The following is a 25,213-nucleotide window of genomic DNA, read 5'->3' on the forward strand; positions in this document are numbered from 1 at the left end:
TATTTATCCCGAATGATCCCAGCCATGCGCAAGACCGTCTACGTTATTCCAGGTTGTTGTAGTTGCTTGGCGGCTTATCTTGAAGCTTTCTTGGCAGCTTTATATCAAGCAAGGCCGAGAGCGGAAGGAACCCAGTACTAACGACGACCGCCGAGCGCAAAATAGTCGCCATCGCCGACGCCGAATGTTTTAGTGTGTTGTGGGAGCAAGTCAGTCCAATAAAGAATAATTCGGAGGCATGCCAGGCTTCAGGTTTGTTGCCTAAGGTGATGTCACTACCACGTGAAAATATTACAGGAAACACACGCGCGTACTTCTAATACCACCTTTTAATAGCGCTATAATATCTCATTATATCAAACATTTCAAATCTTTATTAGATCTCAAATCTCTGTATTTAAGTGTAGTGCTGCTATACTTTCTCAAACTGAGCTCACTCTGTAAGCCGAAGAAATAAACTGCTCTACCATACAAAGCACGGTACGCAACGCCAGGCCAAAATACAAAACGGGTGTGTTCAAAAACTTTGCGCACAGTGTTGACGTTTCCGTGTAACTGAAATATTTTCGTTTCTTTCAAACTTTAATTAAAAGCGAGTTGGATATTTTTTATTGCGGAACAGCAAAGCACCGTACAAGGCCTGTAGGAAAATTTGCTGGAATGTTATCGCTGCAAAAGAACCCGTAAGCATGCACCCAACACAAGTCTATTTCTCCTTGTTTGGCCCTTGAAACGTCTGCTACAGTACAGTGCTTGTTTTACGTGTCACAATGAATCACATTCCCTCGCAAGGGCACTTCTCGAGGGATTCCTAAATATGCTATGGATTGATGATTTTATGCAATGATCGCACTTTATGCATTTATACATTGAGCATCTGTTTTTAACTATACAACTTTTGAGCGGAGGTAGGGAGAGCAGCTGTATGTCACTGCTGTCTATAGTTTTATTCGCGTTCAATGAGAATTACCGGGACCATCGATCGCCCATCCTAATGGCAACGTGATTTTGAAGAAGCAAACAGCTCGAAAGAGAGGAGCAAGAAACAGCAAAAAACGCGCTGATCTCTCCAATCTTGGCTCATCATTTCTGCTCCGTCTTTCGCGCTGTTCGCTTCTTCAGTACAGCCCAGTACCGACTCAGCCAACTGTCTTAGGGTGCCTCGATGCCTTTATCGATGCACCCTAAACTGTCTGTTTCGAGAGCTGCGGTGGCATGAGCGGCGCTTGTGCACTTACTGGGCGCGTTGGCAACCCTCGTGGTGGACACGAAGGCGCTGCAGACGTTCTGCGAGGGGCACCACTGCACCGAAAGCGTGTAGTTCTCGCTGGGGTCCAGGTCCTGGACGATTGCGGAGAGCACGTAGCCGACGTCCAGGAAGCGCGTAGAGTTCTCGTCGTCGCGCACGCGGACGCGGTACTGGCCTCCCACCACGTAGGGCGCCAAAGGCCCCCACAAGAGCAGCACCGATGTGCTGGACAATGGAATCGCCTGAATGCTTGTGGGGCCTGCAGACAACACGTGTCGAGCGATCACTCATGAAAGCCACACTGTGCTCCTGGCCCGCTATTGGAGCGACCGGGCTTGTGCGGCACGTTATGGGGTAGCGGTTCGATCCGAAGGTTGTGAGCGCTGTATTTCAGGAGCTAAGAATATATGGCCTTTCGCTGATTACCTCTATAAAACTGGCCCTGTGAATTCACCCGATGAGTGCGATCGAGCCGTGCGATGTAACAAAGAGAACAGTTTACCGTTTGTCATCGAGCGACCAACAAGAAGCCGAGTTAAGCAGATAGCACGAACACTTTGGCCTCGTCATATAGACCTTGAGGCTGCATCGGCTATACCTCAATCCAAAAACGAACAAGCAAACGCTAATAAGTTGTGTGGAAGAAATAAGCGTCCTTATTCACATTTTTCTAAGGCAGCTTTGCGCTTAGCTCCATGATCGCTCAATTTCAAAGCAATGTCCTGTCTCTTAAACCGAGCTCGCCTACTCCAGTATCGGCACAGTGGATGCGCATGATCCCTTATCCGCGAGAAACTAAATTCCTGAAAACGAATAACGGCATTTCTTTTTAAGGTTCTATAATGGAGAAGATCCTGATATCCTTTCAAAATTAGATGCTTAAAAGAACGTTCCACTGCGTCGTCATTTTTTTTTTCTTTTTTTTTTTTTTTTTTTTTTGGGGGGGGGGGGTTAGGACAACTCTCTACCGCAAAGTGTGGCCCTCCTCGCGGCAAGTTATATATTTTCAAGGTAGGCTTGACGTGATTTTATTTTTTATGGTATTCTCCATTGTAGCCACGTTTACACAAGGTAAGATTACAGCTGCATTACTTACCATTGAGGGTGTTCTGCGTAGTACTAACAGTAGCAGGAGTCGTGGGGATCACTGAAAGAGAAAAAGCCATCACTATAAACTTTGACTTTAGTTTTCCCGTCCAGACGCAGTGCATTTGAGTTGTATTATAGCTTTATGAGACAGGTAAGCAGGTCGATAGCTAATGGGAGAAACAGCGCTGACACTGGACGAAGCAAGAACACAACTCAGCGCCTGTGTTGTTGTGTTCTTCCTTTGTCCGATATCAGCGCTGTTTGCACCACAATTTAAAACAACATGTCCAAAGCTACACTCTTCTGAGGTCGTTAGCTTTTACTCACTTTATTAGATTTCACTTTTTTCACCGAAAATCACTGCGGCTTTTAGCACGGTTACCATTAGTATAACTTTTGCAAGCTTATCTAAACCAAGCTGCAACTCATGCTGCAACGGCTGTAAATCCAAACTTGAGTCCGAACTACACTATAAGAGAACGCCCAAGGTGGTCGAAATTTCCTGAGCCCTCCACTACGGCGTCGTTCATAGCCCGAGTCGCTTTGGGACGTTGAAACCCCACAAACCAAACCAAATTATAAGAGAACTCCCGCCTTCGCAGAACGTCGCGCGGGTGAAATGCGTAAAAAGTTAATGAACAATGCATGCCGAGATACATAAGGTTTCAGAAATAAAAGGAGCATGTACACCTGTAAAGAAGCGCACTAAACTAATACAATTATCGCCGTAATTAAGTTCGCACCTATGTATTCCTGCTCGTATTATATCATTGCATGTGTTACGATTTATCGCAGGCTAATTGAAGCTGGTGTCTCTAAGTATAGCACATTGTCGTTTTCTAGTCCATTGCTGCTTCTAACACCTCAAGATTAATAAGGGAAAGCATGGGACCAGAAGGGGTCGAGCTATACGAGTGACACCAAAACCCAAACGAAGAGCATGTTGACAAATCAGAGGTGCGAGCGAACCTCGAAGACTTGAGTTCCATTGGGAAAAGAGCCGATAATTAGAGAGCAGGTTTAATTATCGTTCACCGTGCTGAGGAGGAGCACGTTCGGCACGCACCGCGCAGACCGCTCGGTTCATCAGCCGTGCTGCGCAATCGGATGTACAACTCCGCCTTGTCCCAAAGTGAAGGGCGGTTGCGCGACTTGCGCGCCATTCTTGAGTAAGGTCCCTAGCGTCCTCCCAAACATCGTACTCTTTCGTGCATTTTCTCCTTGAGAAACGCATCAAGAGTGACTCGTTCCCAGCTCGCTAACCCTCTCGGATTCATTGACTGAGTGGAGCGCGTGAACAAAAACTGCGTGCCTCATTACTGCCACCTACTAGCTGCTTTCGAAAGATAGTAATGAGTGCAAAGGTCCTAATGAAGTTATCGTGGCCCGTCTGGTGGCGAAACCGCCCACAGGCAGCTCGAACTTGAAATTTTTCCCCATTGTTCTTTACCGATACAAAGCAGTTACGTAGCACATGCATTTTTACGGCAATGGACATTTCGCTCCTAGTCATTGCCAATTAAGGAAAACAAGAAATAAGGTTTTTTTTTTCTTTGTCGCCATTGTAATCCTGTTTACTTGCTGCGGGCACTTAATGGCTCTGAAGCAGATTTTTTTCTTCCTTTTTTGATGTAGTTCTCCATGAAATTTCCCAGCATCAGATGCTTTGTTTTCCGGTTCAGCCTTCTTTGGGTAACTCAGTGAACACTCAGTGAGCAAGGATGGCTGGCTCTGAATATACGTGAGCTTTACCAGTCGTGTAGATTGCTTACGTCGGGAAAGTAGTGCGATGTATCGAAACATTTGAGTATTGTACTTTAGTGAGGAATCTGCAAGTCGCAAAACAATAAAGAGGAAAGGCAGTGTCTGCACATACTTGTGTCGTCCAACGCGTATAAGCAGAGTTCTCCGGGTTCCTTACTCAGCATCGAATACAAAATATATGCAACTAGGCATGGTTCTCAGATACGTTCTCGGTGCGTCTTGCCAGCAAGCTGTGTTGTGTGTTGAGATAATGAGCAGCCCTTAGTCGCCATCTCTGGTGCCTTCAGTCGTCTGTATTCTTCAACACAGACGCCACTCAATAATCATAGCGCACGGTGCAGGGCCGGTCGCCTGGGGGGATCTTTTTACGTGCTAGCATCAGGAGATGTTAGCTTCCCGACTGCTCCCGGTTCTCCTCTAAAAGGAGGTCAATGACATATTAGGCTTTTAATCCACCGGCCTCTTCCCGTACATTGATCAGCGTGCAACTGGCGAGCCTTATCCCGCACAAGCCGCAGCCGTGCCTAAGCAAAGACTACGTTAATGAAGCTGTGTGTTGGTCATGTCATTGCTGACGATAGCTGTTCTGACGAAGGCGTGCAGCTAGCCCATATTCGTTGGGCTGTTTGGTATTCGCCGAAGCATCTGTCACCAATTTTAGAAAGTCTAGTGCCAACGGAGCAGCGACCTAACCTTTCTCGAGAGCGTCTCCCACCTACTCGGCTTTCCACACGCTGTCCTGCAATGAAAATTATGTTTTCGGGCGCCCTTGCGGCTCGGCTCGTCTGATGGTATCATGTTCGAACGTATTGAAATCGCGTGTTATGGACAGCCGCGTATAATGCCGTGCTGCTTCCAGCGCTCTTTTGCGCTGCTGTGATTGACGCATCTTCTCCTCCCCCTTACCCAGAACTGTCTTTTCAGTTCCTTTTTCGCCCGGCGTTCAAATTTTCATTTTCACATTTTTTACCCACCGCGTTCATTTTTCCTGTCTGTTTCGTGCGTTTGATTTTTACCAGCGTCTGCATATCAATATCCTTTTCACTTCCTTCACAGCTTCTTTTCCTTCTATACACGCGGGCATTATGCGGCTTTCAGTGGCAGTTCCTTTCTCATCTTGTGCATTAAATAATAGAATAATTCTTGGTCACTCGTATCGCATATAAAAAAAAAATAAGACTGGCATGAGCATTTGCAGTCTCAGCCGTGACAATTTTATTATAAAGATGTGGAAGTTCAGACTAACTTTTGTTGTCTACCGGCGCTGCAGCGTGATCTACTGCAGGCTGTCTTCGTATTTTATCAGTGCAAAGAGTCTGGCGAGCCCTTCTGATGCTTTTGACATCAGCGCTAGTGCGGAGCTTGCGTTTTTGGCGACTAAATTTTCTGCAACCCTCATGTATTTTTATTTTATTTAGTACATCCTGTTCACGTGTAGCTTTTTTCTTCTTTTTTTTTTTTTTTGTCGCGCAAGCATCTGAGGATATCACGCGCCAGACACACACAAGAGTAAAATGTGTTGGTTGCAATGAAAGAGAGGAAAGTGTTAAAACAGTTTTCTTTTTCCAGGAAACTAAGACACATGACAAGACTAAACAATGTCACTTTCATCTAAGGGCTGTCTTGGACGGAATGGAATGCAGTTATTATAAAATACACTAAATTGCATTATTCGCAGTTCCTCAAGTTTTAAGCAAGTAATAAAATAGGGTTCACCTTCAGCATCTCTACATGCTTCGCAGGTTAGGTTTGTTTCCTTTCATTATTAAAAACTTGTGTCCAAGATGTCTGTCTACAATGCGAATACCGTATGCGATCACTTTCCAGAAGCGTTCTATATGTGTGCACGGTTCCCATTCCCCTAACCCGGGCTTTACCAGATGCAATTTGTTATTTACTTTTTTTTTCGGGGACTCGGTATAGATAGTCTAACGTTGACGCTCAGGTAACCTATTTTAATGGTGTCGATGAGAGGGCTGGAGGCAAATGTGAGAACTGTGTGTTTCGTCGAGATTTTTTTTCTTTTCTAATGTTTATGCCCTTAGTTTAGTGCTCTAAGTCCTTCCAGCATTTCTCCTTTAGAGGTGTATAGAAAATAATTTTCTGAATTCACATAAGGTACGGTGTTCGAGGATCTACAGGATAGGATTGAGACAAGGATGCCCGCAATGGACAGTGCTTTAGGCAGTTTTGAAGTCGGACACTATCTGAGCTCTAGCAGGACATATCGCCTGGGCCTATAGGACATAATTTAGGCATTTCAATATTGAGAATGCGGAAATAGTTATAGCAGTTATTATGTTTCTTCACTAAGAAAAACAAGGCAATATTGGAGCTTTTTTTCTTTGTTGTTGTTTCAGAAAGACTCAGTTGTGCATTCGGTCCGCCTTTCTATATTAAGGTGGCTATTTTGTTGAAAAACAAAAGGTATGAAACAATTATGTTTTCGCCCACGGTGCTAGCCGCCTACCATGGAACAAACTGATCCTCGTGCAAAATTAAAGGCGTTACAGGCAATCGAAGGTTATTACGGTTATAGAAATTAAAGCATTTTTTGGTAACGCGATAGTGAAGTTCGCATAAATATTGTATAACGGGTGCTTTCCTGTATCACAGATGTACTGTTTTTGTAAATACTCGCTGTCTGCCATTGTACAAAGGGGGATCGAACCCCGTCAAGTAGATGGTTTTCTACTTTTTTTCGAGCACCCTCAGCCTTGATGTAAATAAACTCATTCATTCATCACAATAATTCACTATAGCGTCTCTCTTTCTCAGACACAGTAAGCTAAAAAGCGGAGTATATATATATATATATATATATATATATATATATATATATATATATATATATATATATTATATACAAACACACCGTTTGCTCTAGCATACGTGCAGAAATCGATTCTACAGCACTCTTGCGACACGTTTTAGTACCCGCTTCAAACCCAATGAAAACTGGTCCCGAGAACTCGCACCAGCTACTGGAAGCAGATAATTAAAATTAGCTAACAAGCTCCAACCCCCTAAATGCTTTCCATGTTAGACTGAACATAGTATTTAACTCTTAAAGAAAATAATAAGCACTGTTCGATGTAAAATCAGAGGTGAAGTCCTAAGCTTGGAGATCCAGGGGTTCTGGTACGTTCATATTAAAATTGTCACATACTATCCTTCTTTCTTTTGTGTGATCAAACATATATTCATCAGGCTGCCCTCATTTTTTCTGCTCTTCTCCGTGCACAAAAGAACATTTTATATTGTGTTTTGTTGCTCTGTTGTGACTGCGTTTCATGTAGCCTTCTAGGCTTTCCTGTGAAGCATGTTTACTGCCCTACACTGAAGACTGTAAAAGGGAGCCAAGGACTCGTCATGCGTTACAGGCATTTTGCCTCAACTTCCTCTTTTTTCGTTGGGAATAAAGAAATTAAAGGCTTTGATTTGAACCAAGGAGGCGGGATAAGGACTTAGAACAAAGCCCTCCCATGCAAGCTGACAACCTGACTAACAAAATATGGCGTATAACGCAAGGTGGTTAACCACACAAGGTTAATCCTCGCTGCCAGGAAAAACAAAGAAAGCAAGAACAGAGAAGAAGAAGTCAGAAAAGTTACAAGAAGGAATAGGAAGCAAAGAAAGAAGGGAAGGATAGGAAGAAGCTATTACCAATTTTCCCCGTTAGGTAAGGTATACCTTGGGGTTCCTTGTACTTTAAGCGGGGCCAAAGTGTTGTGTTGCCTTCGCCAAAGGACCTTAAAGAACCAAACATTCGGCACCGCTTCAACCGCCTGTCACGCACGGCTAAGCCTGGGTGCTACAGTCTACAGAGGTGCCTCGCTCACCAACATCTTCAAGAGATGTTGCCACGGTGCCCTGTTCACATGTACACCCACCCAATTTTTTAACAGTATCACGCTAGCGCCCTATAACGGGACGAACCGGCAAACTCGCCGAGAGTAGCCATATGCGCGGCCAGGCCCAGACCACGGTGGCAGTCGCCGGCCAGGCTGTTCCAGGAGCTGCGCGCAGCCCCTGACCCTTTCCTTTGATCGTAATAGTGCTGGCACATACCCTCGATATTCAGGAAAATCCACGTGCCGCAGAGCTGCAACCAGCGTACTCAGTGTTTCTCAAACGAACTTTGCAATCGATTTTTCGTTTGCTCTTGTATTGTACGCAATTGTTTGCGAATACGGCTGTGGCACACGATTTTGATAAGCGTGAAACGCAGATAGATTTGCTTGAGGAATGCTTACACTGCTACTATCAGCAGTCTTTCTTACCCTCTTCGCTGTGTTAGTGGCTGGAATTCCAGGTAGTGCGGTCAGCGAAGAAAATGTTCGGGTTTGGTTTGGTTTGGTTTGGTTTGTGGGGTTTAACGTCCCAAAGCGACGCAGGCTATGAAAGACACCGTAGTGGAGGACTCCGGAAATTTCGACCACCCGGGGTTCTTTAACGTGCACTGACATCGCACAGCACACCGCCACCTTGCTTTTCGCCTCCATCGAAAAGCGGCCGCCGAGGCCGGGATTCGATCCCGCGCCTTTGGGAACAGTAGTCGAGCGCCGTAACCACTGCGCCACCCCGGCGGGGCGAAGAAAATGGTCGGGGGCTGCGCGCAGCTCCAAGAACAGCTTAGCAGACGACGGCCACCGCGGCCTGGTCTTCGCATGCGGCAACTCTCGGCGAGTTTGCTGATTCGTTCCATCACAGGGCGCTGATCAAGTGAATGATCGACGCTCGCGTGATACCTTTAGAAATATTTTAAACGGTATGCAATCTACTCTGGAAAGAGTTTGTTAAGAAGGGGGCGATAATGTTTTTGTTTGTTGTTGTTTTTTTCAGTCAATTACAGGGGCCAGTAGCGGCTAGAGTAAAAAAAAAGTTCGCGTTCATGCGGTTCGCGGGAGAGGCCACACACTCTTTCAAATTCGCCTATACAATACTCGTCTGCTTAAAATCTCGGCAAGGTCAAACTCCTCATTATCGCTCTACTATGATGTCCCTGTGGTCTATTCGAAACCTCAGTGCATCTGAATGTACAGTCACGGACAGATTAATGTTAACCACATTTCCGTGCTCTATTTTGTTGCATTGTGCACCAGATATAGGAATTATCGCCGTCTTTATGTGTAAGGAGGGTCTCTATGATGTGTCTTAAGAGGAGATGGAGAAAGCCTACCCTTCCTCTACTATCATCTGCCTCTCATCGTTTACCTCTTATCGTTTGCCTCTTTCCCTTGTTTCCAGTCAGTTGCGATCATTACAAGTCATCGTTTGACATATTGGTCGTTTCGTAGTCATGTTTAGTCATATTATGATCATTTTATTAGTAATTATTATCCTTAATTACCTCTACCGATATCTATGGTCTAACTTTTATTCATTAACAATCACCATCAATTTTCATCCCTAATTTTCCTCCTCACACATATGTTATCAAGTGACACATCAGCGCACAGATCCAGCGCGCAACTCTCGCGTCCGGAATTTCATTCACTGAGCCTAGAAAGGCTTTCGCCTAAATTATTTTCGCCATGTAATGCGTCAGAAGACTGACCAAGGACGCGCACTCCTTTGTCCGCGATTATCATGTGACATTTTGTTCGTCTCTTGTTCAAAACCCTGTACCGGCTTTGAGCATCGGAAGAGTAAGAGGTTGGTACGAAGCCTCAAATTCAGTCATTTTATGCGCAAACCTTCGCTAAAACAGAAAGAAAATTCAACGAGAAGTGATGCGCAGGAAAAAAAAATAGTGTCCTACGCATTGCCTGGCGTCTACTTGCATGGGCATACGAAAAAAAGCTACTGCAATTGCTGAAATATGTAAGACATACTTTTTTTATATACTTGTCAATATTTTGCTTTTCGAAAGTAGCTCTCTTGTCACATAACTCGATTTTAGCATTTTCCAATTACTAGCACCGTAATAAGGGAAGCGAGTGGCTTGCTGCCTGGACATTGAAAAGCAGAGCAAATCCATGGCCTTATTCTCATTAATCCCATTTTTACTACAAGATCAATTTATTATATTGGATCTGTTAGAGGGCACCACCGCATTCTTCCCCATTAATTATCGCAGACGTTGCGTCTACAGAGTGAAACAATCGCAGCGACTGGCAACATGTATAGTTCTAGACGATTAATTAGATCACCCATTAGGCAGACAGGACATCCCATCGGCCTGACGCAACATCCTGTGGCGTGAGCAACGCAACCTGCTTTGCCATGGGCGGCTGCATGACCTTTCCGCAGCATACGCAAGGTTCTCTTTTCCGAAGGTTCGCCGAAAGAAGAAAAATAACGTAAGCGGCTTGCACACTGCTGCGCACGATTAACTCGAAAGGGTTCATCGCTGAGGTAAATGTGCTTAGATCAACTTATCGACTATAGTTAGCACGTCGGGCCTCACATTTTAGCTTCGTATATACGATCTTGATAGTAACAAGGCAGTTTTACTGCAAGGAAAAAGTAACCGATAAGTTCAGAAAACATACCTGGAGACTACCAAGGGCTCGAAGGCACGAAAAAAAAAAAACGCATCGCCACATGTGATGTGGCTGATCAAGTGACACGGACTTCCACTTACGTGAGTACTGTTATATGTAATCTAACCCCTGCGATGTTCATGATTAAAACGAAAAAAAAAAATCGATTAGGACGGACGCCACTCTTTACTTGAACACTGTACTTACTCTGTCTGCCATGCATTCGATCGGAACACTAGCTATCACCTTTGTCCGGAGCAGCCGTCATCCGTACGCTTTCGCCGCTAACAACAGGAGCATGCTTTGTGTGTAAGGGAAACCTGTCGTTTCGTAACACCGTAATATAACCACGCACAGGATTTCCTCTTGCTGGCAGTTACGATTAACGGTTTCTTTATGCGGGTGCAGCGCGCCCCGGCGCTCTCGTCGTCCCTGTCAGGGACACCAAAGCTCGAACCACTGCGCTGTGCACTGCTGCCGCAACATGCTGGGGAGCTGCAGTATCCGATGACAGCAATTTCAATGCAAGAATGAAGCTTTCGATCGCGGTCTTTCCAACTACACATGAGAGGTTTTGAAATTATCAGTCAATGTTCCCGTTACAGAACAAGCGAGTGCGTTAAAGACGTATTGCTTACGGTTGTGCCGACGGCACGCCTAAGCACCGAAGTAATGAAACTTCTTTGGTCCCCACATTCTCTAGACTTTTTTGCGTACATTCGCGTTTCTTTCCTACCTTTCATTTCTTTTTGTCGTAGAACAGAGCTTTCTCCGTCCCAGTGTGGATCAAGAACAGGCCTCAAAAGGCAAAAAAAAAAAAAACGGGGGGGGGGGGGGGGGGATGGGGGGCATGCCGACTAGATTGGGTTGGGTTCAATGAAATAGCTATGCGTGCGCGCGTGCGTGTTTCCTATGTGAAGACGGCATACAATCACTTCCTTGTTCCTTGAAGCGTTCGTGGTGTGTGCATGACTTACTTTCTACTAACAGGAGCTTTACCAAATGTAGTTTGTTATTCGTTATTTCAAGCAGACTTCCATTCATCTTAGTTTACGAAATATACTGACTTCACTCGTGACAGTGACAAAGCGCAATTTCATGTTATGTCCTTGAGCCCTGCCCATTGCTACACTAACCCCTAAGTAGTGCTGCAACTATATTCCTATGGTGAAGAGCTGTCAGGACGCCTAGTGAGTCTGTGCACATGTACTGTTTGTGATGGTCTTGTTTACTATTTTTGTTACGATTCCAGAGACTGCGGAACATTCAGCAAGGAAGACGGATGCGCATTTTGGAAGTCTAACTGCTTCCTCCCAATTTCTTCGTGCCACTGCGCTTCCAACATAATCAGCCAAGTTCGAACAATCGGTATAAAACTATGTGAAACTGCTGTATTTTTACTAAAGTGCAAGTTATTCTTAAATAACAAATTGTGGTGGACTCTGTGCTTTACGAAATTGTGTAAGAGATCGCAAATTGCAGAAAAATTGTACCGGAGAGCTAGTGGGCTGCGTCTTTGTGTAATGCCATGTGATGTGCCCCTTATGCCGAAATTCAAGGAAATCTCTTGAGGCTTCAGGTTTTTTGCTGAATAATAATCTTGAAGACGCTTCGTCAAAAATGGATCACGGCTGTGTTTAGGCAGAGAGATGGTTTTAAGAACGCACACACAAGTAAGCGCGGTCAATATGATTTCTAGGGGCAGGGGGTGAAATGCGTTTCAACATTAAGACTGGCTGTGGGGAGTGGAGTCGCATGAAAGGCGCAGGCCTGAGTTATGTACTGACTCTAGATGAGACGGATGATTCTATGAGGTGCGATGATCTGGCTGAGCCACACATTGCACATAGTAATCGAGTATATCAAATATCGATAAATATGTAGAAGACACGTTCTTCAGTCCTTCAACATTTCCGCGAGAGCACTTTGCGTATGCTCAGACATCGGGAGGCTCTCGTTTCTGAGGGTGTTTATACGAGGTAGAAGCGAGTTCTATTTTTTTACTTTTGTCGAATGTTGTGCAACAAAAAAAATATGCTTTTGTTTCCTGGGCTGTGCAGTTTCCTTTAGGTACAGGATGGAGTTTATCTGTAAGCCTCTCTTCAGCGAGAAAAGGATAGAAACTGTCTTTTTCAAAGAATACGAACCTATTTCTTATTCCAAATTGCTAGTTCGTTTAGTTTGTTTGTTATTGTTTGTTAGAGCTGTATCTGTATCCCGCATGCTGGTAAGCTCGAAGACGTGCTTGCGATTTGCTTGCGAGGGCGAGAGGGAAGAATTAGTGGCTTCCCGGGCTTTAGGAAGGGTACCATTGCAGCTTCTTTTCCTGCCCTCAGGTATTTTTTTTTTGACACTCATATTCTGTTAAACTTTTAAAAAGCGCCTCTTCAGTATAGGGAGAAAGATGCGCCAGCATAATATTAAATGCTGATAAGTGCCTTTATCACAGAATGTGATTCAAATCATTTGCCTTCAGTGTCATACTTCAGAAAGGGACGAAAACTTATTTTGGGAGGATATATAGAAAGATTCCACATTCCCTGCACTGAATACGGCTCTATTACGTAAAGAGGTTTCGCTACAAAATGCTCCAAAGAAAAATTAAATAAATGGTGAGACAACTTCATGCAGCTATCTCCTTGTTCTTGTGCGCATTTAGTGCAAATATTAAGATAAAATAATATGGGAAACACTTAACTGCCACCTTTAAGGGTATGGCGCGATAGCGAAGGCGACCGCTCGACATACAAATCCCCGCTTGAACGAAGCTTCGTGGCCTATAAGAGTAGCGTGCCTGACTGCGCATACAAGAGCACTGGAAGGTTGATTATTACCCCACCTTCCCACCTCAATTGAGCAACCCTAATTGGCCGCTCAGCACTACTTCCTGATATCATTTAGTCACATTAGGTCGCATAAATCGTCAAAGAATAAGTGCTCGGATATAATAAGCTTGCACGTGTTTTTCGCTGAGAACAACCACGACGACGTCGGATTTTCTGAGCAACGAGACCTTTAACACAACCACGTTAAAATTCGGTGTCACTAAAGCTTCGCTTAAATAACAACCTGTGCACTAGGGCACCATTTGTCGGGGGAGCAGCGCACGTCAAACTGGTGCCGCTGTGGTAGCAGGCGCATGACGGCGCCACTATGCCAATTCAAGCACATATGTAACTGCAACATGCACGTTGTTATTCACTTAATACTTTCCTAATTGTTATCTTTTTACACACATACTCATCAGCATACATTCTTACGATACCATATTACTTGCAAGACCACACGACATACCTATCAATCCCCACTTGTTAGCAACCCTTTCGAGGCTGCCTTAAGTGGCCTAGAAGGTAACCTGTCTGGTTCCCAAAACTTCGTCATCTTTGTTTCATGACCCTCGCCTAAAAGCCCAATCTTTTAGGCGAAGTCAACTACAATATAAGGTTAATCATTTCAGATACACGGTGACCTTATTTAGCATAAGATATTATGTTTTAATCGTTTTCATTCCATGCGTGACGTCACGTTTAACCTGAGCTTTTATGGGGCGTTTGAAATCCTAGAGCAATGTCACGTAGCTGTGACGTAATGACCCTGTCTCCCAATCAGGATTATTCACTCACGGCCAAGTGCGCCGAGGAAGACGACGCCGGTTTTTCTGCAAAACGTGATCGGTATACGATTTCGCTTAAAATCAGCAAATTTTAGCTGATTAGTTATTTAATTAACATGGCGTTAAACAGGCACGCCCACAGCTGCTGACAGTTTTTCGCCGAAAAGAGTTTCCTGTTTTTAGACCAACCTTTCCTTGGAATTTTTTTTTTTTTAACGTTATCGCTGAAGCACCCGCTATAAACCAGAGAGAGAGAGCTGAATCTTCTGGAAAGTACAAGTTAAACATTTATCTCGTATGTGCATGGCCTACAAGGCGTATGCATATTAAACTTCTGAGAGGCAGGGTGCTGTCTTTGGCATCAGTGCCGTTGGCGTCAGTCGGCCGGGCCGAATTTGGAATAGCGAGAAGAAAAAAAAAACTGTCACGACAGATTACTTCAACGTACACGTAAAAACTGCACCCCGAAGGAACTTTTCCACGGAGCAAAATCAGATCCACGGATGAGGTGTCTATCTATACGTATATAATGTCTAAGGCTCGGCTGCAGCAGGATCAGCGAACGCGACTGATTCCCTTTTCTGATGCGAGCCGTTACCTTTTATAGCTCCTTACGAAACCAAAGGCGATTGCTGTAAGACGAGTGGGTGTCTCAGAGGGGAAGCTTGTCAATCTCGTCCCACAATCTCGTCCAAGCGTCTGCAACCAAAGTATTCGGCAAAGCGGGATTCGCCGGAGGTATTGAACCTTTCAGCTGTGAATCCTTTTTGGTGAACCATTGGTGAATCGCTTTTCCGACCGAGATTTTGTGCGAGCGAAGACGGTGAAAGCTGTAAGCCGTCGGGCCTGCCGAAGTGCTACGCTATACGCAACTGGTCTTCGAAAATACCACCGTTACTGCGGTGAATTTCAGGGGCTCCTCTAGGCTGTCTAAGTGTGCGCACGGTTCTTCGAAAGGCACCGTTTTTCTATCGGCGATTTTCACGATATCGACGCCTCACTGCAGCGGCACCGTCAAATAGTCCAAGAAGTATCTGTACATGGAACCGCGCCGTTGCTACATTGCGTAAGTGGTTCATTCTTGTAAGATTTTGCCGTGAAAATGTATTTTATGAAGCCTTGTTACGAGGACGTCTACATGCTGACGAGATAGAAGAAACGGCAAGTATCCTTCGTCAATGTCCTCCTCACGAGGTTGACAGGCGACAGGGCCGGGCACTAATTAGTCAGGGGTTTCGGGGACGTCACCTGTCTTAAAGTAACTTTTTTTTGTGGTTGCTTACATTAAACATGTGCGTGACGTCAGTAATAACGTATTCTCACGTGGCTTAACTGTCTAAACTTATGTGGTGAGCCGGGTAAATCCAGTGTACCTTGAAATGAATATATCGATCCTCGCCCTTCGCACCAAATGTCGCAGGCTTATAAAGTGGCAAGTGACATAATGTTAGTAATGTAGAAACAAGAATTAAATAGAATGATGGTACAGTCAACCAATCGAAAACAATAATTAAGATGTAGGGAGAAAATAAGCATGATAGCTACTGCTACCACCCCGTTTCAAAGGGGACGCTCCTATATTCCATCCATCCATCCATCCATCCATCCATCCATCCATCCATCCATCCATCCATCCATCCATCCATCCATCCATCCATCCATCCATGGTGTCGTCTTCCATTGGAGGCACTTCGCCTCTCTTCTCTCTTCGGTAAGTAGAGGAGGGGAGGCTGCGCTGTATAAAGCATGCCATTTCAGCGCTTGTAAGACAGTTCGTCATGCTGTCTGAGAAGCAGAGGGAGAAGACGGCTCGCCAGTGTAAAGCAAGAAAGCGACAGCGAGCTACGGAGACAGAGGAACAACATGAAAAGCGTCGCATCAGACGTGCTCAAGATGCGGCTCGGAAAATGCATGCTTCTTCTCAAGCCAAGAAAGCAGAACGAGACTTACCGGGGTCGGACTTAATGTCTGCTCTGAATGGTGAGGACTCTGTATCTACATGCTTATCAGGGTCCTCTCTAACCAGTGCGGAGCGCAAGAATGCAACTAGACAGTTACAACGTGCTCAAGTGAAGAGGAACAGCAGAAGCGACTTGAAAAGGCTCATGCGTCTAGGGAGAAAAGTAACGAGGCCAGGAAGAAACGGCTTGCGGAAGAATCGCCTCGAGAGAAAGCTGAACGTCGTAAGAAGAGGCGGGAAGGGTCACTTGCAAAGGCCGACTTCACTGCTGTCAACGCAGATGTACAGCATCAAAGGTGTACAGAGTGAGTCAATTTGATTCTGCCACACGCCAGTTTCATAGATTGCTTTCTGAATCTCCTAGGCGTACCTACAGCTAAGCCGCTGTGAATTTTTTTTATTGTCTGAGTAGGCACCCTGGTTCTAAATACCAACAGATATAGTTCTAGCTCATATCACAGGGCTGAAGAGAGAACACAAACACCACAAATTCTAGATTATTATTATTTTTTTTTTTTTAGAGGAGTCAACAGTTAAATCGTATGCGCGAGAGCACCCTACTTTCCAAAAACTTCCTTTTTTTGTCAAAACAACGCTCAGTTTGCTCATGCGCGACTGCCTCTCCACGTATACAGGCAACCTGCAATGAAGTTTAATGTGTCGATCGCCGCGCCGTAACACATATCCTAGCGAGAAGACTAAATACTTCTGAGGCGGCTTTCGTAGGGCGTTTTCACGCCACCTGCATGGGCTTGCAGGAATCAGATTGCACACTTTGTAGAAGCTTTGCGTGACGTGTCAGATAACTGGGTTACATCCGGAGCGCCTGAGCAAGGACGTTACGTTATCTGTCGCACAAGTATCTACAATGCTGCTGAACGTGCTCGGTCGTTTATCGCGAACCAAGCGGCTAACAGCAGCGTTTTCGAGCCATGCTGCGGGACAATTGCAGCGCTACCTATGCAGTGCAGGTTCCCTACAAGAAAGGCTTCCAGTATCTCACGCTCTTTTTGATCGACGTTTACACAGATAACACGCGTCAGCTCATACAGGGGGAAGCAGTTGTTTTCCTCGTATCTTCACCGTTTGCAATGCGCCGCCAAGTGTCCTGATCCTGACATTTAGTCCACAAGCCCCTTGTGTACCATGAGCCTGACGTAATACAGCGACCGGTTTGGCCGATGTAAGATTTCCCGCATGATAATGGGATCCTGTACACCGCGTTGGTCTTGCAGGCCATATACGGGTTCTTGTGTTTTCGGGGTAAGGCACTTTTTTGTTGGTGGCATCGGTCACAACCTTTCGGAGTTTGCCGAGCTTGTTCGGCGCTGTTAGCGCGACTCTGACGTCACATTTTCCTGCCACCTTTTTTTAGGTGGTGCGTGAACTGGGTGAACGTAAGGCAGTGCAATGCATCTAGTCCGTTCTCGCTCCACCGTCGTCGTCTATTTATCAGTTTTTATCTCCTTTATCAGGACCTCAGCCTCCCAAGCCGCCAGTTCCATAGGAAAACCCGCCTTTGCCATGCGACTTGCCTACATTTCCACACTTTCATGGACCTTGTGCCAACAGGATTTATCCAGGGCAGCAAGAAGGAAAGCTTTTACCTTGCCTCTTTTAACCAATTTGGAGCGGGCCGAATCAAAATTGAAAATACCTTTTGGGCCTTGGCTTGTAGCACAAGTAGCAAACATGTGAACTACTAAAGAACAACCGGATGTCAAGAAACTGTATACAAGGTGCTCTCTTTGGCCAATTCATGCATAAAATTCAAACCATGAGCGGTTGACCTAAACACTTCTAAGGTAGACTGGAGAAGATCCTCATTTCTGTCTTCTTGAGAGGCTTTTGCGACCACCAGAATATCGTCTACATATCTAAAAGTCTTTAAAAACTTGTTATCAGTGCGCGCTTCAATGCGTTTGTCCAAACTCGATAGCGTTTGTGGTGTCTGTGTTCTCTTTTCGTCCCTTTGATATGCGCTAGAACTATGTCTGTTGAATCTAACCAACTCGCCTAGCTTTCAGCGTCCAAATACCAAGCATCAAAATTATGCTTTTGAAAGCTCAATAAATGCGTTTTCTCGCTTTGCGCTATAAAAAAAAAAATCGCGCCGTTGCACTCTGTATTACCGCCGAAGTCGCGTTAACTGCTTCTACATCATACATTTCACAAAATACGCCTGCATTTGCTGAATTAGAAGTGCTATAGTGGCACCCTTTTATCGGTTTCCATACGTGAAACCTTTCAAGTGAACATTTTTCAGTCGACATTTCAAACCACAGTGTCAGTTCAGAAAATTAAATCTGAGCTTGCCTTCAATGATGACGCCTCTTCAATTTCGCAGTACAATCATATACCTTAAAACAACAAAAAATGATGATTAGTTTCCTTAGATGCTTGCTCTACTTTTAGCTCAGCTTTATCGCGCATACTGTGTCGGAATTCCTACACTTTTGAACTGTACAGAGTGCACCGACGTACCTGTCACTGATATTCAAATAAATATTTCCAAATCGCCAGTTATATGTCAGCGCGCGCGCGTGCGCATGTGGGTGCTTACCTATTGCGTAAGGACAAGAGCGAATGAACAAACGCTTCGTAACACATGGCTGCAGCAGCGTTTCGGTTTCCCTGAGCGTTCTTTCACCGGTCTCTTGACGAAGAGGGCCAAAACACCGTAGGCACGCCTACCGTTTACCTGGCTTATTTTCTGCCGAACCAATACGGAACTCGATCAACCAGTCATTTAGCTCGAGCGGAAGTAAGATACAGCGGCCTCTCACTCAAAGTATACACGCGAAAAGTACGCTTCTTCCGGGCCTGAAAATAGCGTTTCTTCTGAAGCACACGACCCGTCGACAAGTTAGCGTGTTTTCGCGCCGAGTAAGGAGAAGGGATCGATCATATTCCCTCCGCAGCACGCGCTTCAGCTGTCTACAAGATCTAGGGCGTTCGGAAGACGCTCTTGACACAAGATCCCCATGGGTGAGAGAAAACAAGTCCACGGGATGCGTTGGGAAGACACTGAACAGGAGCATTAAAATGTCATTATTCTCAAGGCTCCTGCGCTTCTATTTTCTGAGGATGTTTACTTGTTTGAGGAAGTTTGTCTTGTATTATATGCCGCACGCCTGGGTGTTACGAAATTGTTTTCTTAATATGTTGATTTTCTACATTATGCACCTCTTCATTTGCAGTTCCGCTCTGCTTAGTGGCGGTAGGCAGGTGACTTCAGGACTCATTTCTCCTCGGCATTTCTTACATTCCGCCTATTTGTATTTCAAGTTATCCGACTCATCTTGCTGCGAATAGCTGCTGTGTCGAACAGGTAATCGAAAAGAATTTTTATCAAGGCTTGCTGAACAGGAAGAGCCTGGAATGGCGTTTTGATGGCTTAAACTGGAGCAAGCCTCGTCGACGTTAAAGGATATAATATATCGCTATTCCGGGGCTGCGAGCAAGTTGGTTAGCCTAAGTTAATTGGACTGATATAACCCTACATAACTGTAACCAAAAAAACCGCAGGACTCCAAGAACGTAGACGAGGCCTTGTTTAGGTGGTAGCAGTTCCGCCAGTCACACTTCTGTGCTGTCCTTATAAACCTTTCAACGCTGCATGTTGAGTAATTATTTAGTGTACTTAAGTGTATTTTTCAGCTTTCAAATCAGTGAAATTGTAATTGGCATTCGCATGAGCGGCAAAGACAAGTTACACAGCTTTCTCAAATAACCATAATAAAAAAAAAAATCTGCCCCAATAGCAACATATACTATTGTCCTTCTGGGCCAGTCGCTCTAGCAACTGAGCTAACCAGAAATGCTTGAACGGATATGAAGGAGGGCTGGCCCGAATTTATGAACTGCTGAAAGCGGAAACAAGTGTTAGATTCGACAATACATAACATTTCCCCTCTGTCGTAGCACGGTTCATTATTGATCAGGGACAAAATTTTCTTTATTTGAAATTTTTGTAAGCTGTATGAGAATCTAAAAAACATCCACCTTCTCCGATAATTAAATATATTTGTCTGGTCCTCACATACCAGATGTATTGAAGATACCCGCCCCTAATTTTAAAAAATAAGCTTTTTTAAGTGTGCACATGGCTTCTGAGGCACAATATACCACAGTTGGCGGACAGCAAAAACGAGGTGAATAATGTCGCTAGTAAAATAGTCAACATATTCCTGATAGTATAATTAAATTCTTAACTCACGAAGTTAGGCGCCTGGTTGTAACTGAAGGTTTGTAGCCGGCCATCAGTAATAGCCGTATTAATTTCTGAAATTTCGAAAACATGCCATGGAGTGAGGGCGTTAGAACAATGCTTCGGAGTGCATGTTTTTCGAAAGCTGTTGTCTTTCGGCGTGAGGTAGACAAAATTTCTTCAGCGACAGGCCTAAGAGTAATCGCGTTTTCGAAATTCTGAAACCTGATATGGCTCTTTCTAATGGCCGGCTGCAAGTCTGATTGCACCTATACGCCTGACTGTAATAGTTAAAAAGTTAATTACCTGAAGTCAGTTATCCAGCTTACTAGTTAACATTATTCGCCTGGTCTATAATGTCCGCCACCACTAGTACACTCCCGCAAAATCCGCCTCATATCCCCAAAAGGCTATTTTTAATATATAGTGGCGGGCTTATGGCCTAGAACTATTTTAAATGAATTCCAAGAAATTACTTTCACTTATTACAAACGAGCACATTTTAGCCCTTTAAAGTGCATATGGCTGAAGAAACAGTGCTACTACAAAAACACGGGGACGCCCATTTCAAAGACTATTGTTCGCTGACTTCGTATGCTTGGTTTGATGTGTTTCTACGCATGGTTTTTCAGATCTCGAGCGATTTTTTGCGTTAGAAGAAATTGGGTTTTGTTTGCGAGGCATTTTATAGTATTCAGGCACCGTTCACAACTGTAGGCGAGTCTCCTGGTGAGGTCGATTACGACGCGTAATTATTTATTCTGCATCCCAGTATAGCGCCTAACTCCACAATACAACATATTTTTTATTATTTTGAGCTTCAGGACAAGTACTGGTAAGCCTCCAAAAATTGTGTATATATATAGTTTACCGCTGCTTTCACTATACGTTCCCTTCGTACTTTTTTATTCCTCGATGTCAGGCCGACCTATAGTATGAACTAATGACCGGATCGTTTAATTGAGATGCTCTAAAAGGATCTCACTATAGTATATAATAACTGCTCATACCACACTTCTAACTCTTTTGGATAAACCGTACAAGGCCGTACATATAGATTTATCTACAGCTGCACGTAAATATTCAGTGGTAGTCAGCCTCCAACTGCTGGATTCAAAATGAGTCACTTGAAAAAAAGAATAATTCTGTGTCGCGGTTTAATGTCGTTTGTGCGGCATATGACAAAGATTGAGAATATATGCAAAGTGTGCCTGCACTTCCAACAGCTCAGAAGCAGTTTTACAATCGCACGGCAGAACGTTCAGTGAAGTTCGCCTCCGGAACACCACCTGCCGTTCACTACGTTTTTGCCATATGAACCGAAAAGCGAACTTCAAAATAAAAAAAAAAAAAGTATTTTAGCGGTCAAAGTACACGCTGAATATTAACGTATGACGTGGTGAAGAACTACGCTCTAGTTTGGAGCAGCTGGGTTTTTTAACCTGCTGAAAAATGTCAGTACGCGACAGCTTCTTGTAACATGATGATTTCTAGATGTCGCCTGCACGGAGATGCGGCCGCTTCAATCTCCTCTTCAGTAGGATGAGCTAATATAACCCGCTGTGCCACCGTGACGAGTGATCCTCCGAACGAACGTAGTAGAAATCGGGACTTCCTCAACCTACCCAATTTTGCTTCGCGGTCGGAGATTAAGAAAAATTGAATGATCGTGTGTGTTTCGGCGCTAACCGATGCATCATTTACAGTTCGTTTCGCTATCCGCCGCTCCGATGCACTGCTTGTCGCCGGTTCTCTAGAATGATGACAGATTTCCTTCAGTAATGGAAACGTATCACTCGTGCAGTGTAGAGCCTCCGCTTGGCCCGTTGACTTCCCGATAATCATTTCCCTTCAGGAATTTCCCCTTGCTGTTTGCTGCAGTGCCGACGTCCAGTCTTTTGTAAAAATATCAAGTGACCTTAGATGCTGCCGTTCCTCATTGCGCCTCCGCTACACGCAACTCCATCCATCTTTGACCTTTTTCACGTGCTGTGTGTGTGAGACACTCATCGAAGACGCTTCTCTTGATCCGCAAAGATGATCCGGATATGTCAGGCTGGGTCGTTGCAAGGATCTAGTGTCACTCCTGGGGAGCTGTCAAAGTGAGCGCTTAGAAATAAATTACCCGTGACCCGGAAGCCGCTTATGGCGCCTTGCGTCATGGCGCGACAAATTCGCGGCGTTCACAAACACTGTGACAAGCACCTGCATGAACTAACGGAGTCCTTTAAGCGGCTCATGAAACACGACCGACAAATGCATATTGCAAACCTTATTTAAAGGCTTTTCCGGCCTTGGACCGTCTTGGATCAAACCATTATTGGACGGCCTGGGTCCTGGACCGAACCGTTTCGTTGACGTCTGAGTGACTCACTCTGATGTAAAACAACATAAATCTTTCACGCGAGGTAAAACACACCTGTGACCATTTCTCCACCGTAGCGTTGAACTAGGAGTTTGAGCATCTTATACGTACGCAGGAGGGGCTGTGGTTCGATTCCTAGTGCAGTCGAGTGTATACCGCCGGTTTCATAATAAGTGCAAGGCTTCCCTGCGGTCCAGTGTTCGGCCTTTCCAGGGTGCACAGAGTGCTCCAGTCCTTGGGCACAACAGGTAACCTGCCTGCTTCATTTTTTTTTTTCGTGCACGCTTTAACCGGGGCTCTTCTGCCCTGTGTTGTTCGACATTCGACGCATTTTTTTTTTTTATAAGTCCCCACTTTTTATTTCTACCTGGATTCTACATTGAAGTTTGGTTTGGGTAGTTCGCCTCTATTCTGTTATCTTCAACTGGTTTATTGTGGCTGTAACCATATGCTAGTCGCGCGCTTTATCCTTTTTTTTTTTTTTTGTTATTCCTTTTTACCATGGGAGCTCAGCGCTTTGAAAAGGGCGGATCGGAAAATGGTCGCGGACCAAACCACTTGCTCTCTTTTTCACAATCAAGTTCCCAGTGAAAAGAAAAAAAAAAACATCACAGAGTCCTTCTTTTCTTTGTGCGGCAAAGTTGGCTAAATATACGTATTTTGAGCCTATTACGACTATGTACAGGCGCGCAAGTGACACTGCACACTGAACCTGTGACGCGATTTCAACTTCAGTTTTTCAGAGGCTGAAGTTAGAGGCAGAATCTTTTATCCTCGCACGTAGGATGTCGGCTCCCTCCCACTCGACACGAGATGTCATCTGTCGGCGAATGCGACCCCCATGGACAGCGGGTCGCGCGCGATCATATGCGTAGAAAGCTTATATTTGTGCAAGTGAGCTGTTCAACTCTGTCGTTAATGCGCTCTACCATCTCTGCACGTCGGTATGTGCTGGGCATTCCTGTACCAGAGAATATTCAAGTTATTTGACCCGCATTGTTATTCATTGACGCGACATTCGACGGTACTCCAATCAAGAGGACTCGGACAGGCAGGCTAAGAGCTGGAAATCAGCATATTTAAGTAGGTTGACACACTGTCTTGCACGTGATAAATGCGTATCTATTCTGTTTTCTTTTTATTTATTTTTTTTATTTTTAAGCGGGAGTGGGGGTTTACTTCTTCGTCCATGAGAATGTACAGTTATCTATTTGACCCGATGGTTGAGTGATATGCAAGAGGCTGCCGCCACTCGGCCAAAAGTCGCGTTTTCGGCTACCGGTGGTTTGTCTTCGACTCCCTTGTGCTGAGCTTCAATCGGTCGCATTTAACACACTTTAGTTAGCGGGAAGTTAAGCGCAATAAGTAGCAATTCACGTTCTTATTTCCGTATGTGAGGGGGGAGGCTGACCATAGCCTCTTCCTGCTTTCGTTATCCGTCTGAATCGCTGCATAATACACGCCATTTCATTAGATTCTATGACACTGACCCAAACAACTACGCGACGCTTTCTTTGTTACTTCCAAATAAATATACCTGTCTTGGTTGAAGAGGCCATAAATTCTGCCTTCTGCTAATGCTTATTGAAAATTTAATACAGTGAAGAAAACCTATGTTGCGCACCGTCAGAGTGGCGCAGTGGTTAGGGCGCTATTGCTGAGCCGGACAGGTGAAATCAACCCGGCCGCTTTTGGATGGGGGTGAAATAAAGGCGCTCGTGTACTGTATGTGCTAGTACGTGCGATGTCAGTGCGCTCTGTCGGACATCCAGTAAAGTGTCTCTTATAGCATAGATCGCTCTGGAATGGTCTATGGTTTACAGGTTGTTTTTTGCCTTCATCGAAAAGCGGCCGCCGCAGCAGGGATTTGATCCCGCGTCCTTGGGTTCAGCAGTCGAACGCCATCACCAGTGAGCCACCACGGCGGGGCATATCGGTTTGGAATGTTAAACGACGTATATAATACTAAAACATTCTTTTTAAACGTTAGCTGTCATCCCTTCGCCAATGTTTTCTTTTACATGTGCGATAATGCGTGTTCAGGATTTGAAAAGATGTATCATGCATTTAGCGATATTCTGGTGATCTGGTATCAAACTCGCATGATTTTCAAGCACAAAGGAAAGGATTCTAACGAAGCCGTGTTTATAAATAAAGCTTCACAAGAGTTGTCTTCCGTTAGCCCTGAAACTGAGCTGAGATCAAGACTATAATTTGTTGATGCATCTGGCGCACCACCACACTGGCGACAACACAGACCGGCGTATCCGGTTTGTTGAGGGTGATAGATAGGGGCGGCGAGCGCCCTGGAATTGGAATTGCATATTAGCCATACACCCATAGCTTTCAATTGTCCAAAAAGGCATTTCCTTCCAGCAGTGGGTCAAGACGACGCCATCAGCGCGAAAACGTACTGAACATCGACTCAACAAGAGAATGTATAAACTAATGCTGATGTCAACACATCCATTTTAT

The 25,213-nt window shown here is 44.8% G+C and overlaps 1 protein-coding gene across 1 annotated transcript in view; it reads right to left on the bottom strand.

The window, feature by feature from the left end:
* Positions 1 to 25,213, bottom strand: part of LOC146204746 (netrin receptor unc-40-like) — a 60,634-nt gene that overhangs the window by 12,938 nt on the left and 22,483 nt on the right. The window contains exons 5-6 of the mRNA XM_084589454.1: positions 2,346 to 2,396; positions 1,239 to 1,508 (exon numbers count right to left, since the gene is read on the bottom strand). Coding sequence (XP_084445580.1) covers positions 1,239 to 1,508; positions 2,346 to 2,396 — 321 coding nt within the window. The remainder of the gene's footprint in view (positions 1 to 1,238; positions 1,509 to 2,345; positions 2,397 to 25,213) is intronic.

The sequence above is a fragment of the Amblyomma maculatum genome, chromosome 1 (genome assembly GCF_055883805.1).
Source record: "Amblyomma maculatum isolate TAMU_Amacu chromosome 1, ASM5588380v1, whole genome shotgun sequence".
Lineage (NCBI taxonomy): Eukaryota > Metazoa > Arthropoda > Arachnida > Ixodida > Ixodidae > Amblyomma > Amblyomma maculatum.